The sequence below is a fragment of the Hydractinia symbiolongicarpus genome, chromosome 5, assembly GCF_029227915.1.
Source record: "Hydractinia symbiolongicarpus strain clone_291-10 chromosome 5, HSymV2.1, whole genome shotgun sequence".
Taxonomy (NCBI): domain Eukaryota; kingdom Metazoa; phylum Cnidaria; class Hydrozoa; order Anthoathecata; family Hydractiniidae; genus Hydractinia; species Hydractinia symbiolongicarpus.
Genome location: NC_079879.1, coordinates 22,517,875 through 22,533,033, shown reverse-complemented (window position 1 = coordinate 22,533,033; position 15,159 = coordinate 22,517,875). Strand labels below are relative to the sequence as shown.

The 15,159-nt window shown below is 35.7% G+C and overlaps 2 protein-coding genes and 1 long non-coding RNA gene across 3 annotated transcripts; all 3 read left to right on the top strand.

Annotated features, from left to right (window-relative positions):
* Window positions 1-2,924: 2,924 nt before the first annotated feature.
* Window positions 2,925-5,101, top strand: LOC130646058 (uncharacterized). The gene is made up of 3 exons (XM_057452194.1): window positions 2,925-3,549; window positions 3,726-3,803; window positions 3,930-5,101. The coding sequence occupies exons 1-3, from the start codon at window positions 2,925-2,927 to the stop codon at window positions 5,099-5,101; spliced, it is 1,875 nt and encodes a 624-aa protein (XP_057308177.1).
* Window positions 5,102-6,122: 1,021 nt separating this feature from the next.
* On the top strand, window positions 6,123-7,360 carry LOC130646057 (uncharacterized). Its single transcript, XM_057452193.1, has 4 exons — window positions 6,123-6,330; window positions 6,401-6,553; window positions 6,740-6,881; window positions 7,228-7,360. Exons 1-4 carry the CDS (start codon window positions 6,123-6,125, stop codon window positions 7,358-7,360), a joined length of 636 nt encoding a protein of 211 aa, XP_057308176.1.
* Window positions 7,361-13,108: 5,748 nt separating this feature from the next.
* LOC130645417 (uncharacterized) lies at window positions 13,109-14,020 on the top strand. Its single transcript, XR_008982703.1, has 2 exons — window positions 13,109-13,251; window positions 13,660-14,020. It is a non-coding gene; the product is annotated as an uncharacterized LOC130645417 (long non-coding RNA).
* The last annotated feature ends 1,139 nt before the right edge of the window (window positions 14,021-15,159 follow it).

Genomic DNA, 15,159 nt, shown 5'->3' with positions numbered 1-15,159 from the left:
AAGAAGTGCGAATGGAAAATGTTTTACTTGATTTGATTTTAATGGCTAATATGCAGACATTTTCAGAACGTTTTCTAAAATCTCAAAAACTGCAGTTATTCTGCCAAAATAATGAGTGTAACCTAGTTACCAAGCTTCTGAACGTTAGTTCATTTCATTCCTACACTGTTTTAAATCCATGTGTTTACTGTTCTAACGACGTTATTGTCTATGTGTCGATATCTCTTACCTAAAAACGTGAATATAAACTTGATAAAATCTAGGGAACGATCCCATTATCCATCCTCCTTCCTCTGTCCACTCTCCGCCCCCACCCTCCGTTCCCCTTCCTTGCGCCCCCGTCGTCCTCCTCCCTCCTACTGGTGACACTAAATGCCAAGATTGAGTTTTTTTCTTGGCATTAGAATCGTATTTGCAACAGCTGTATACTTAAAGCGAAATCTGAGGAGACAAGTAAATGTGTGTTGAGGGAATTATTTTCAGTTAAAATTTGTTTCTTGCTAAAAGAAAGTAGGTGCAAAAATATTTTAGCTTGCAAGCAAGTAGCTGTTTACCAAATGCTATTTTTTACCACATAACCTGCAGTTTAGAAATAAATATATTACTACTTTGATTACCACACGCAACCTCGTCACCAGGGCTTTTTAGGTTTTTTATTGGTACGGTTTTTTCCTAATATAAAAACCTAAAGAGTCGTGGGGACGAGTTTGTTCCAGGCGTGTTCGAATAATATGGTGGACTACTTAATCACGTGTTGTGTCTCTAACCCTGGACATACTTGCGAAAATGTCTGCATTTTGGCTGCTTCTCGAAATGGTCAAAATAGCATTGCTTGGCTAATACTTTGCAGCCGGTAGGCAGGACTACAGGCTAAAACAACGTCGAAGATGCGATAGCTGCACTTTTTACAGTGTTTGCAATAAATTTAAAAAAAATGCTTCCATGATTGATCTGAATGTTGAAATGACAGGAAATTTGGGCGTGACGACGTAGCAAAAATTGGTGCAATTCCAGATTTTGGATTTGACCAAATAACCTATATTCTGAAGTCCGCTGTTGACGATGAAATAAATAAAAGATGTCCAGGGTTTAGCATGCGAAACGTTATCAGACAATGTAATTAACACAAGCTAGCCTGTTATTGTGCAAGCAATAAATCACAATTATTTTATATTTCATTAAAAAGATATATTGAAGAAACAAACGCCACGTTATCCAATACCTATTTATACAAATTTCTATTGCTTATCTCAAAGAATAATAGAAAGTAAGTAACTCGCTTTGGCTTACTCCAGCCTCCCAGACTCCCTAAAAATAAATTCTATTATTTTGTCCGCTATCTTTTTGTTACCAACATGTATAAATTTAAAAATTGTATTATCACCCTCATAAGTTCTTGATTGAACAAAAGTACAGGTTACAATCGTGGTCACAATATGTTGGGACAACACAACGAAGTTCGAAGTTCGCCACCACAAGTAATTGCGTAGGCTCATTCTATTTGTCGAAGTTCGCTTGTCGAAGTTCGCTTGTCGAAGTTCGCTTGTCGAAGTTCGCTTGTCGAAGTTCGCTTGTCGAAGTTCGCTTGTCGAAGTTCGCTTGTCGAAGTTCGCTTGTCGAAGTTCGCTTGTCGAAGTTCGCTTGTCGAAGTTCGCTTGTCGAAGTTCGCTTGTCGAAGTTCGCTTGTCGAAGTTCGCTTGTCGAAGTTCGCTTGTTGTCGAAGTTCGCTTGTCGAAGTTCGCTTGTCAAAGTTCGCTTGTCAAAGTTCGCTTGTCAAAGTTCGCTTGTCAAAGTTCGCTTGTCAAAGTTCGCTTGTCAAAGTTCGCTTGTTGCTGACGTCAGCAAGGCCATTAATCACGAATTTCGGGGCCTTCGTGATCACCGACGTGAATTATGTCGGTGTGCGGGCGTGCTAAAGAATGTGTGCAAAAGTAGCGACTTTGCAGCCTGCCGGCTGCAGAGTATTGACTATTTGACTCTTTTGTCCATATTTGGATAATGAGTAAAAAAACTGCCTTAGTCTCAATATTTTTGTCCACGATTGTAGCTACAGGTAAGCGCTAAAAAATTTTAAACGAACTTTTTCTAGGTTTTTATTCTCCTTAAAGATATATACATTTTTGTTAGTCTAGTGAACTAAACTCATCATTTTCTCATTTTCGATATGTTTTATGAGAGAAGGGAGAGCGTAAAAAAAAAGAAAAGAAAATAATAGCGAAGGCAGGGAAGAGAAACAGGTATCCTTTCTATCGTTTTTGTATGGAGTAGAGCTTTTCTTTATACTTTTTCTCTCACTTTTTTATATTTCTGAAAGTTTCCCCAATTTTAGCGGTCCAGTACAACCTCGTCTCCAGGCCCATTATTCTCCTCTGACAATCTCGGACGGCGAGAAGAAAAAATCAAAGGCAACACTGCAATCATGTTTTCTTGAAGCAAAAACTCAAAACACTTTAGCTAACTTGTTTCTGATTAAAAATAAAACTCTATCCTTGATTTTGATCGAAGATTGTTTTGCATAAATTATAGCAATACGGTGTTCACGGCGGTCCGCATGCAATTCTTAACAAAAAATGACCAAATTTTGCATAAATTAAAAATCAGCACGAATCGTGCTGATTTTAGCCAGCCTGGCCCAGGGTCATTTCTTCGCGCCGTCTCAAATATCAAAAAAGCGAAAAATTGCCCTGGGAACGAGGTTGCGGTCTAGTACTAATGGGCTAAAAATATTTCTTATAAAAAGAGCGCTGTTTCCGACGTTCTGCGATAAGTCGGGAACGAAGTTTCTTTTCGGATTCTGCACTACAATGTAACCCGATTTTTCGGGTTATGCGCATGCGCATGAGAATAGTATAAATGCACGTGTTGTATCCTCGGCCAAGCCTCGGTCTTTGGTCGCGTGGAAAGCATCGCAAACTATAAACAGCATGTCGAATCCTGAAGAACTCGATACACGTATCCAACAGCTGGTGGAAGATACACTTCAACGTCACCAAGAGCAAACATTGGCAGCTGCTACCTCTGTTGCTGAAACAATTGCTTCACGTTTCTTAGACAGCCAACAGTCAAAGATTGATAAAGCGTTGGAATCTCAAAAGAAATTGGCCAGCGTCAATCTAAAAGGCAAAGGAAATCAACACCAATTTAACTTTTGCCAAAACGTTATGGACAAATTCGACAAGGCAGCGGACAGTTTGGCGGATAAGGACATCGAAAAAGCGCAAAAATTGTTGTCTGAAGGTAAGACCTTAGTTGAGAAACGTATTAAACTCATTAAGTTGGCAGACAGAGAAGATTGGGTAACGGTTAATGAATATTTAAGTGACGACTTAGCGTCTGATTCAGAAGACGAAAAACTTATAAATCGAGCAATCCGTTCAGCCAATGCTAAAAGCGAAAAGCGTAGAAAATTAAAGCAACGCACTTTTCCCCAACGAATGAACTTTGATCGTAGTAGACCAGCATCCCAATTTCAAACGTATTTTGGCCCAAGGTATTCTGGAACAAGAGAAAGTCCTCGCCTAAGCGAAAACATTGTATGCTGGGGCTGTGGTAGACTAGGTCATTATTCCGCACGTTGTCCTTTTTCACGAAGCAACAATACGATGGTACCACAAGTCACTCATAACGAATTGAAAAGAGACAAACAATTTTAGTTTTCGAATCTACTTTTTGAGTTTAACACGTTTTTAATTTAATGTAATTCTTTGCGTTTTTACTTGTTTTAGAACATTCTGTAGTGGGAAAACTTCAACAAAATTTAAGATTCTGGCAGGATGAGCTTGATACGTCACCTTTCGTTTTAAGTATGATAAAGCATGGCTATCGCCTACCTTTTAACCTTTAACCGCCATCGTTTGCCGCTAAGAACAATGCCTCGAGTCTAAAACATAAAGAGTTTGTAGCGCATAGTATTAAGCAACTTTTAAAAGACGGTTGTATCGAAGAGGTTTCCAACGTTCCAAATTGTTGCAATCCGCTTACAGTAGCAGAAGGAAATAAATTACGATTGGTTTTAGATTTAAGACATGTGAACGATTACTTAACTTTTCCAAAATTTAAATACGAAGATTTAAAAATCTTATCACAGCATCTTGAAACAGATTATTACTTCTCAACGTTTGATTTAAAACATGGCTACCATCACATTCCCATTCATGAGCATGATCGAAAGTATTTAGGATTTCCCTGGACTTTTCCAGATAACACGGTAAAATATTATCAATTTCTCGTTTTACCTTTCGGTCTGGCTAGCGCTTGTTACGCGTTTACAAAGCTGACAAGACCTTTGTTAACAAAATGGCGAAAAGACGGTATAAGATGTACTATGTATTTAGATAATGGTATTTTTGGTTCAAAATTATTAGAGACAACAAAAAAGCATTCTGCGATTATTCAAAACGATTTAGCAAGAGCAGGACTCACCATTAATCTAGAAAAATCAAAGTTTGAGCCTCGTAAAACTGGAAAATGGCTCGGCTTTAACATCGATACCCGCACTAGCAAATTTTACGTTCCATCTGAAAAACTAAGTAAACTTTTCTCACTTGTGAAATTAGCATTAAACAGCGATCGTGTAAGCGCAAAATTTATCTCAAAAATTGCCGGACGAATTATCTCAATGACTTTAGCTATTGGCCCTTTAACAAGACTTTTTACAAGGCACATGTACCGCTTTATAGAATCTCGTATAACTTGGCAAAAATTAGAAACGTTAGATGAATTTTTAAAGTCAGATCTTCTTTTTTGGTACAGAAACCTCTTCAACACAAACGGTTATCAAATAAAAAAGAACACCTTAACAACCAAGGTTATTTACTCCGACGCCAGTGACAGTGGTTATGGGGGTTATGTTATGCAACGGTTGGGAGATATTATCGCCAGGGGAAATTTTACTTCGGAAGAAAGACGTACAAGTTCTACTTACCGGGAACTTTTAGCTGTTAAACTTATTCTGCAAGCGGTAGGCCCACGTGTAAAAAATGAATCAGTTCAAGGGTTTTCAGATAATGTTAATGTCACTCGAATTACAGAAGTAGGCAGCAGGAGACCGCATTTACAAAAACTCGCTTTAGAAATTTTTGATGCTTCAATAATTTTTTAATATCAAATTACAATCGTCATGGATCCCGAGGGAGGCAAATAACAAAGCAGATTTTTTATCAAAAATAATTGATTCCGACAACTGGGGGATAGATTACGAATCATTTAATTACATTCAACAGAAGTTTTGCATTTTTACAGTCGATCGTTTCGCCGATGACATAAATAAGAAAATTAACAACTTTAACTCAAAATATTTTTGTCCGAATTCGCGTGGTGTTAACGCGTTCACTTACAATTGGTTCGGTGATTTTTATTGGTTTTGCCCCCCTATTTCGTTAGTGGGCGATGTTCTAAATCATCTAAAACTTTGTAACGGTCGAGGCGTTCTATTAGTCCCTATGTGGCAATCGTCATATTTCTGGCCATTGTTAACTCCGAACGGAATCTATTTTTACGAATTTGTAAAAGATTACTTGTTATTAGATCCTTATTTTTATAATTATACCGCCAGTAAAACTGTATTTGAAGGCTTTGCTAAGTTTAAATCTTTAGCTTTGTTAGTGGAATTTAATACAGATTCAAAAATCAACTTTTGTTATTTTCTCTGTAACGAATTTGACACAAGGACAACTGCCGCACGGGTGAAAAACGCCTTAGCAGACTTATGTATATTACTTAACCGCCAAACGGGCGTATGTCTTAAATCGCCGACGGGCGTATGTGAGTAACCGCCGGACGGGCGTATGTCTTAAATCGCCGGACGGGCGTGTGCATTAAATTAGCCAGAACCACTAATGGTTAGGTTTTCTAAAAAATCATATATAGGAGGCTTATTTACATTCTTCTATTCTTAACAGATCACATCAATGTTGGTATTTGGGAAAAACTAGACGCGATACAAAACACTGCACTTGAGTCAAAAGCAGCAAATTTACCACAACTTTTACAAGCGGCTTACGCGAAGGAAACGATTATTAAATACAAAAGAGCTTGGCAAAAGTGGGTAGATTTTAGATACTAAGGTCAACCATTGTCCTGCCGACCCATTTTTCGCATGTATTTATTTTAACGACTTGGTTATGGAAGGATGTTCAATAAGTACAATAATTTCGGCACTTTGTGGAATACGCTGGGGACACATTAATGCAGGTTTTTCGTCGCCAACAGACCACTCAATTGTTAAATTAGCCTTTGCAGGCGCAAAACGATTAGTCGGTAAAACGTGCAATAAGAAAGAGCCGTTCACAGTGGACATAATTAAAGAGATAATTGCATATTATGGAGAAAGTTCAAACTTCATGCACATGAGGTTTATAGTGTTATGCGTGCTAGGATTCGCAGGATTCTTTCGCATTAGCCTTAAAAGTTAAGGACTTGGAAGATAAACAAGATTCATTTGAAATTAGTGTTAAAAAATCCAAAACGGATCAGCTAAGAGAAGGTCACATTGTGTACATAGCTCACACTGGTAATTCCACATGTCCAGTAACCTGGTTACGAAAGTATCTGTGTATGACTAATTTGAAATTTCAGCCGGATTCTTATTAAATTTGTCGTTTGGCGAAAACAAAGACAGGCCACAATGTGTTAGGGCATCTTTCTATATCCTACGAAAGCGCCAGAAAAACATTTCACGAACATTTGAATACAATTCAAAAAGTACCGGAAAATTTTGGGTTACATTCTTTGCGCTCAGGTGGAGCTAGTGCTGCTGCAAATAACGGCGTCACTGACAGAATGATAAGTAAACACGGCAGGTGGTCATCAAGTTCCAGTAGGGACGGATACATAAAAGATAGCAAATCTCAACGACTCTCTGTAAGCAAAGATTTAGGATTGTAACAAAAATTGGTCCTCTTTTAACTCTCCTACCAATATAACAAGTTACTCCAATACTGTTGTTTTTTCTGTTCTAATTTATTGTTAGGAAGATGTGAAAAGAAGTGCTGTTTCCGACGTTCTGCGATAAGTCGGGAACGAAGTTTCTTTTCGGATTCTGCACTACAATGTAACCCGATTTTTCGGGTTATGCGCATGCGCATGAGAATAGTTTAAATGCACGTGTTGTATCCTCGGCCAAGCCTCGGTCTTTGGTCGCGTGGAAAGCATCGCAAACTTTAACTGTCATTAATATTAATTGATGCAATTTTCGTTTTATGTACCGCACCGGCACAAATAATCAAGAAAATGTCGGCGTGAAGAAGAACAGACGGACATCGACAACTGTAAAGTGACCAGCTTCACGGTTTTATTTCTTGGAAAATACGCACAAAAGATGCAATCCACATTTGGCCGTGGATACCGAGAAAGTTTTTAATCCAGTTGCTGGTCACAAGTCGGTCGATGTCAAGTGCAAAGATCTGTGATGAATATGAAATATGTTTTATAAAATATGTCATATGCGATGTACCACTCTACCAATATACCGATATTCCTACCAATATAACCTACCAATATAACAAGTTACTCCAATACTGTTGTTTTTTCTGTTCTAATTTATTGTTAGGAAGATGTGAAAAGAAAGAAAAAATTGATTACTTGTAAAAAAAATTTATAACTGTCAATAATATTTGCATTCTGTTATTATCACAAAGAAGTTGTATCTAGTAAAAGAATTGTTTTTCTAGACAAATGTTATCATTTCACTGGATATCGTTATTTGCACTTATTCTAACGAACTGTTTAACAATTCACTCAATGCGTCTTGGAGAGGGGGCACAAGATGAGTTGACACCACTTCATTTGATGTTTAAACACAAAACTATGGAGGTGAAAGCAAAGAATAATCTAGATAATAAAAATCTGAAAAAGTTTATCAAATATGTTGTGTTAGACGAAGTTAGGAAACAAAAGCGTCCAAAAGTCGCAAAAGGTTTATGGGGAAAACGTACATTCTATACTTGAACACAGTTACAATTTTATTGTATACTCTCATACTTGACATACATTTTCTTAATTTTTATTTTTATTTAATTTTCTAAGTAGCTATAACTTATTTTTCTAAAGTCTCTGGTACTTCAGAATTGGTATAAAAATCTCTATTACGTGTTAAAAACACAATATTGTATCTTTTTTTGAATAGAAGACAATATATTTGATGTTAATTCTTCTCGTTGATTTACGAAAAAGAAAAAGAAAGTGGCCGTAACAGACACCCCTGCATCAAATATTTAGAATTACTCATTTAAAAAAGTGGCAACCCATAGCTGTAATTTTATTTTATGCATCCCAGTTTTCTTATGTTTTGTTTTTAATTTTAGCACAACGCTTAATATCCTTTTGCCACCTTATTGTGGCCATGACACATTTTTAATCATTTTGTAAAGTTGCAAACAGCAACAACTCGCAAATTCTGGATGTTTAGATTAGATCAGCTGCATTAAAATTGCACTAGTCGCATTTTTTGCTGTAAAGAATAATCCACGGGTTTAAAAAGCCCTAAAAACGGCGAAAAATGACCATGTTGATTTCAACAGCAATACGGCTTTCCCTAATTCGATGATGGAATCATTACGTCGAATTCAAAACGAGTCCCGTATGGACACAACAAAAACAACAGCGCAGCGACAGTACGTGATAGCTGTATTTTTTAAAGTTGAACTTGTTTACAAGCCACAACAGGAAAAAAAATGTCTTGTTCCACTTCGCAAACAACTGTTCCTGAAATAGCGATATCTGGAGGACGTTCTATGTATTGCTGTGTTCCAGAATGCAAAAGTTCTTCCTACAATAAAAAGAAACAAAAGTCAAATGTCGGACTGTTTGGATTTCCAAATGAAGACACCAAGCACAAACTACCCAGAGCTTGGTGCAAAGAAATTTACAAATATACAAAAAGAGGCGGTGCTGATAATTTTCAAATTAATAAGTACACCAAAGTCTGTGAATTTCATTTCAAATCAGAGGAAATTCGAGTTAGTCTTAGAAGAGGAATAAAGACATTAAAACCAGGAGCAATTGCTAGTGTATTTTCATTTAAAACGCCACAAATGAAAAAGACAAGAAATCCCCATGTAAGCGTTTGAAATTATTCTCAGCCACTGACAGTGAAAATAAAGATTTGGATGATGACCATGATGGCCAAGATATTTTAACAATAGATGCAGAGGAAAAATGTACAAACTGTGACACACTGAGTTCAGAAAAAATATTAATGGAACAAAAATTAAATTTATGCAGTGAGAAATGCAAGCAACTGACATTGGAAAATGAAGAGTTGAAATTAATAAACAAAAATTTAAAAAGTCGATTGTTTACTTATGATAACATCAAGACAACAGCAATCTTTTCAAATCATTTACTGGATTGAAGAAAGAAAAGTTTGAGATATTGTTTAATTACTTGTATCCAGGCTTAGCTTGTGAGAACATTAAGTATCACTGCCCAGAGAGTAAAAAAATTGTAGAAAATTTGCAGAAGATTTATTGTCATCTCCTTCGTTTCTTACACCTGAGTGCAAGCCTAGTCCGAGACCTAAAATGGCGGCTATTGATCAACTGTTTGTGTTCTTAACATGGTTTAGACTAGGGTTTTCATTGACATTCACATCATGGCTGCTCAATACTCCAAAGTCAACTGTTTCTTTAATGTTGATCAATTTCTCGTCTAGTATATAATGGCAAGAAATCCAAGGATTTACCCCAAGATAATTCTTCTGCACCGTTCAATTTTACTTCAACATCAATGTCTATGTTTTGTAACAACAATTTATGAATATTTTTTTCATGGGGGTTTCAGAAATGTTTCTAATTTTATCAGGATTCTTGATAACTTGCAGAGTTTGCAAATCCACCTCGCTTGCCGCCACCTTGTTTACAATTCTGTCCATACAGGTCTTATTTTGAAACCGAGATTACGATTACATCATTGAATTAGAGAAAGCCGTACGAATCTACCAAATATCCTAATGTAATAAGTAATAAATTTCAAATTACGTGAACGTAGTATAAAATTAGCCCATACAATGCCAAAAACTTAGGTAAGTCAGAAAAATTAGGTAAGTCAGTAAGTAACGGGAAGTTTTAATGTTCTTGAAAATTCCATCCTAACAGCTGACTCTTCCTCCTCCCGACTCTTACTATTATACATTACCACTAGAGATACGTATAGAACTGCTCCAACCTGCTTGCCTGCCACAAAACTGGATGAGCGGTCAGGAGATGGCACCAAACAGGGCGCGGAGTCCTTATGATTACAAACCGAATGCGCTACCACTGCACCATCTCTACTGAAGAAACATTGCCAACCTGATGGCGAGAAACAAAACGAGAAGGATTTCATTTTGTTGTATTTGTAACATTTATTTATAAAAAAATGCTATAAAATAAAACCAAGTAAAACCTTATTGAACTGCTACTTGTAAGGTGTAAAAAAAGATGGAACGGATAGGAACGGAAAATTGTTATTTCTAAAATCTTATTGGCCAATAAGCCTATCCAATTCGATTTAAGCTAAACGTTGAAACAAAAGACAGAAAATAAATAATTAGCAGATAACCAATCAAATTTAAGTACTGCTGTTGAGTGGAAATTCAGCTTAAGAAATTATCAAACATTAAAATAAATAAGATTATCATAAAAACGGAATAAAGTAGAAACCATTCAATAATTACGTAACGCCTGAAAGGTATGATCATTTTCGTTACGAAGTGTTACGAAAATGGATCTGTCAGCTATATCTTTTTTTTAAAACAAGAATTAGTTTGCCTGATTACCTGTTACATGAAGGTTTTTGGTACTATAGAAAATGAATTGATGTTACATAACAAGGGGATTTGTGGGTGGGTGGTACTAGATTTGTTACGATGCGTTACAAGAGGTGTAAAGTGGTAAAAAATGGCGAGTTTGGGTGTTACTCAATTATTAAATGGCCCCTAAAGATAAATTAAAAAAAGCGCATTAAAAAATGAAAAGAAACACGAATGTCAAAATGCTTGAGAAACATGTCACTCTTAAATGGATGAAATATTTTGACAGAAAGGCGGTGGGTATTGTAGACATTAAGGGACATTTACGAAGAAAGCACGTACGACTCAAATATTTTGATAGTAGTGAATAAAAAATCTGGTGTGCGGTTTTAGCGGGGTTTTTTTTCTAAATGTCTGAAATTATGTAGCCGCAAAATAATATTTGAGATTCCATTCTTAAAAATTAATACGCGCGAAAAAGAATAAAAAAAATGATAAATTATAGTTTAAAAACAAGGAAATGGAACGCCGACGGACAAAATCATATCAAGGGATCGTCAATTGTTAAATCAATACTCACGAGCGCCGTCCTGATGTCAGAAAAGATACAAGATGTGAAGGGGGACGAGGCTGGCGAAATGTATTTTTTTATGAACCGCAAGTTAGTACCCAGGTAATTATTATCATAAAAAATATCTTCAAAATATGGACTTTAATTTTGAAGCTTTGGGAAGAAATCTAGGAGACCTGTCTGTTTAAATAATTTTTCCCTGTTGGAAATCTTATTACATCAAGGCTTGTTTTTTAATTTGTACTTCCAGTGCCATAACTAACTACCCTTACTCAAATCAACTTTTCATTTACTGTAAAAGTTAAAACCAAAACCAAAATCAAATTCCCCACGCAGTTGATACCAGGGCGTTCCCACTTCACTCTAGAAAAACCACCTTCCCCGTGTTGTTATGCAAGAAATTATAATAAATCAAATTCGTCAAATCTTTTTATGGTAACCACATCACATCACGGCATCTTAACCCAAGATGCTCTGGGGACGAGGTTTGAATACGATAAAAATTATTTTGATTTGTAAATTAAGCCCTTAGAAAAACTAGCTGTCGGTATTGCTACATCAGCTTACGGAATTTTAAAACTAAAAAAAAAACATCTGTCTGATTTTAGGTTTATAAACACTTGTCTATTTTTTTATATTAGCGCCTGCTATACCTTTGAGAGTAAAAAAAGCCAGATGTCGAATTATAACATTTAGAAAAATATCCGACTTAAGCGCTTAGACGCACTAACTGTGAAATTTCAACATTTGAGCAAGCTATAACTAACAAATTTAGACATTAGGAATTTAACTAGTAAAATTACCAGATGTCAACAAGTGTACTCGAATACTACGCGAGATTTTTTAGGGTTCTGTAAGATTTTCTTAAAACGGAGGGAAAAGGCTAATTTAACATAGCTAAAAAAACGATTTTTCATGCCTTGACTAAAAAAAAGCAATATGTGTTCTATCCGTGGTCGCATCACGATAGCGAGTGGTCAATTTTAATACTCGGTCGTATCACAACAGCGAGAGGCTAATACTCGGTCTACCACGAAACGAGTTCTTAATACTCGGTCGTATCACGATAGCGAATAATTAATACGCGTTTGTATCACGACAGCAAACAAATAATTCTTTCGTCTCGTGTCAGTGTATTTAAACTTGGTTCGAACATGACAGCGAATAAGGTCGTGTATTTCAACGTTTTTCGACCATGTCAACGACTTTGGTCGTTTTTTAAATACTAAGCAGCTCCACGACTTGCATCAGTACAAAAAAATTGCGCGAGTGAATGTACAGATTTTCGCTGATTGTATTCCAAAAATTGAAACTCTGTGTAAGCACAATGAAGTAAAAGGAGAACTTTGACAAAAAAGCCTGGGAACTAAGTCGTACTTTATATTATCTGTTCACTAAACCTTTCCATCAGATGCTATTATTTTTCTGGCTGGAGCTCTTTCACCAGGAAGCATTTTTGCTTATTATCATTATTTTTATTTATTTAGGTTTTAACCACATTTAAAAGCAGAATTTACAACGACGAATTGCAAAATTTTCCTTTTGTTGTGACTGGGAAGCAAAGCCGCAAGGATGAATTTTAAATAACATTTGACGCCTTAGCCGTTACTTCCAACTATTTTTTTGTTCGTTCCCCTGTTTTTTGTTGTTGTTCTTTTAGCGTGTAAATCATTCTGCTATCCAAAAGAGAGACACTTTCAGAATGGTTTCATAATGTTATGTTTCATAATGTTTGATGTTAAGTTGTGCAACATAATGGTTGCACAACTTAACATCAAAGTTTAACGAAGACATTGCATAACAAGACACGTTCTTCTCGCAGAGGTGAGATGCTGAGGCGTAATGTCACAACGTGTGTAAACAAGACTATTGGTATAAAAATGAGAGATTAGATGCAAGTAGGTTGGTATAAATACATTGCAGTATCATATCCTTGCTTCACATCAAAAAGGTAAGAACTTTATTTTTGTTTTTGTTTGAACATGCAACGTTTTGCAACACGAGGCTTAAATTCTTGAAGAGACGAAGCGTCAGTTAAGCAGAAGGTAGCTTATAATGAGTGTATGAATACAAGGAAATAGACAAAAACAGAGATTATGTAGCCACCTTCTGTGCATAGCACGATTAGGTACTATTTATATCGCTGCAAATAAAAAAACTTTCTTTATTCGCGAAATTTGTAAAATTCTTGAACTTAATTTTTAGTACGTTCACCATAATTTATTTTTTCTTGATATATTTTAAAAAATATATGATATGTTTGTTACGTGCAATTCTAATTATTACCTATGATTTGCAAAATAATTTCACGAAAACACCCCCCCTGAAAATTTATGTCAATAATCTATTGTTTTTTTAGATTACGATGAAGCCTTTGAACTTCTACATTGCCACATTCTTGATCCTTTGCACTTTTGCAGTTGAGTCGATGCGTATATCAGGAGTGTCACAGGACAACGTTTATTTAAGTCTATCGGACATGCGCAGTCAAGATGCAACGCCACAATACAAAACCCCAGAAAATATAGAGAAAGACATTCAAGCCATAAAGGAAAGAAAGAAATTGTTAAAACTTCTAAAATCAAGCGGTAAAAAAGCTGAATTGAACGAGTTTAAAGGATTGTGGGGAAAACGTTCCTTCTTTTAAGTTGACTAGCAAAACCTGGACAGTTTTAATGTATTTCTTTATTTACTTCTTAAAAATATATTTCATTTTAATATTTTTACTTGCCTTTCATTGAAGTAAAGCACCTTCGCTTCCAGACCTCTTTTATGCAAAACATCTACATACCAAAGAGGGATGTCACCAAAGCTCAATATTGTAAATTTGCTCTTTAAATTTACCGCCCTAAAAACTTGTCGTTGATTTTAAAGCCGCTGAAATGAAATGAAGTCTGTGACAGAGCATGCTTTACATAGAATGGGTGTTGAACATTGTTTGCAGATGTTTAGAAGGCCTAACATAGAGATTACTGAACAAAGAGGAACACGATTTTATAGTCGTTAAATATTATTTATTTATTAAAAACGAGTATTTTTTACAGGATAGTCATTTAAAAACTAACTACATATATACAAAATTTCAGTTCTGCCATTGATGCTGTAAAATTTCTTCAAATTTCTAGAAGGACTGAAAAATGACATGTTAACTGAAATATGATTAATTTTATATCGTTTGAATTCTCTGGATTCCATTTGAACTGTAAGTATCCAATAAAGTCTCCGTGACATATATTGTTAAATGGTCATTGTAACAGTCATTTTCCAAAACGTGTTTAGAAGTCATACAGATAACATGACACATTAACACGAGTCGCAGATGAAACTTTAAAAGCTGCACACCTAAAAAAACTTCAAGCATGTTTAGCAGAGGGGATGGAAAAGCAATGAAGATAAAATATCAACGTTAAAATTATTGTAAAAACGCTTTTATAGACTTAGGGTTGTGACGAAAGTATCTTTATTGATTTTTTTTACAACTTGTCCAGCATACATGGGACCGAGAGTTATCGATAAAATATGCCATATGTAACGTCGAGGCTGTAATAAGAGGTTGTAAGAAAAAAATGTGCTTGTCTCACAAAGGCCATACAAAATAAAGGCAAATTCCCTTCTTTTTTTCAAGAACTGTGAAAGCTGGCAAAAAAAGTTAATGAAACCTTATTAAAAGGAATGTCAACGACTTGGTTGGATAAAAAACAAAAGAGTATGCGCAAAAATTAAAAGCACGAAAATTACTGTAAAATAGGCAAGGCTAAAGTAAAGAAAATCATCTTCTGTGGCAAAGTTTGACTCGAAAGCTAATTCATGCGAAATTAGACTCAATTATTACTTAATAAAAGTTACACGCGCGAAAGTT

Excerpts from the sequence above, each read along its gene's own strand:
- LOC130646058 (XM_057452194.1), top strand. The coding sequence starts at position 2,925 with ATGTCGAATCCTGAAGAACTCGATACACGTATCCAACAGCTGGTGGAA. Across the intron at positions 3,550-3,725 it reads CATTGTATGCTGGGGCTGTG|AACATTCTGTAGTGGGAAAA; the intron begins GTAGACTAGGTC and ends TACTTGTTTTAG. Across the intron at positions 3,804-3,929 it reads TACGTCACCTTTCGTTTTAA|ACGGTTGTATCGAAGAGGTT; the intron begins GTATGATAAAGC and ends AACTTTTAAAAG.
- LOC130646057 (XM_057452193.1), top strand. The coding sequence starts at position 6,123 with ATGGAAGGATGTTCAATAAGTACAATAATTTCGGCACTTTGTGGAATA. Across the intron at positions 6,554-6,739 it reads CTGGTTACGAAAGTATCTGT|GTGGAGCTAGTGCTGCTGCA; the intron begins GTATGACTAATT and ends CTTTGCGCTCAG. Across the intron at positions 6,882-7,227 it reads GTAAGCAAAGATTTAGGATT|AAAATGTCGGCGTGAAGAAG; the intron begins GTAACAAAAATT and ends CAAATAATCAAG.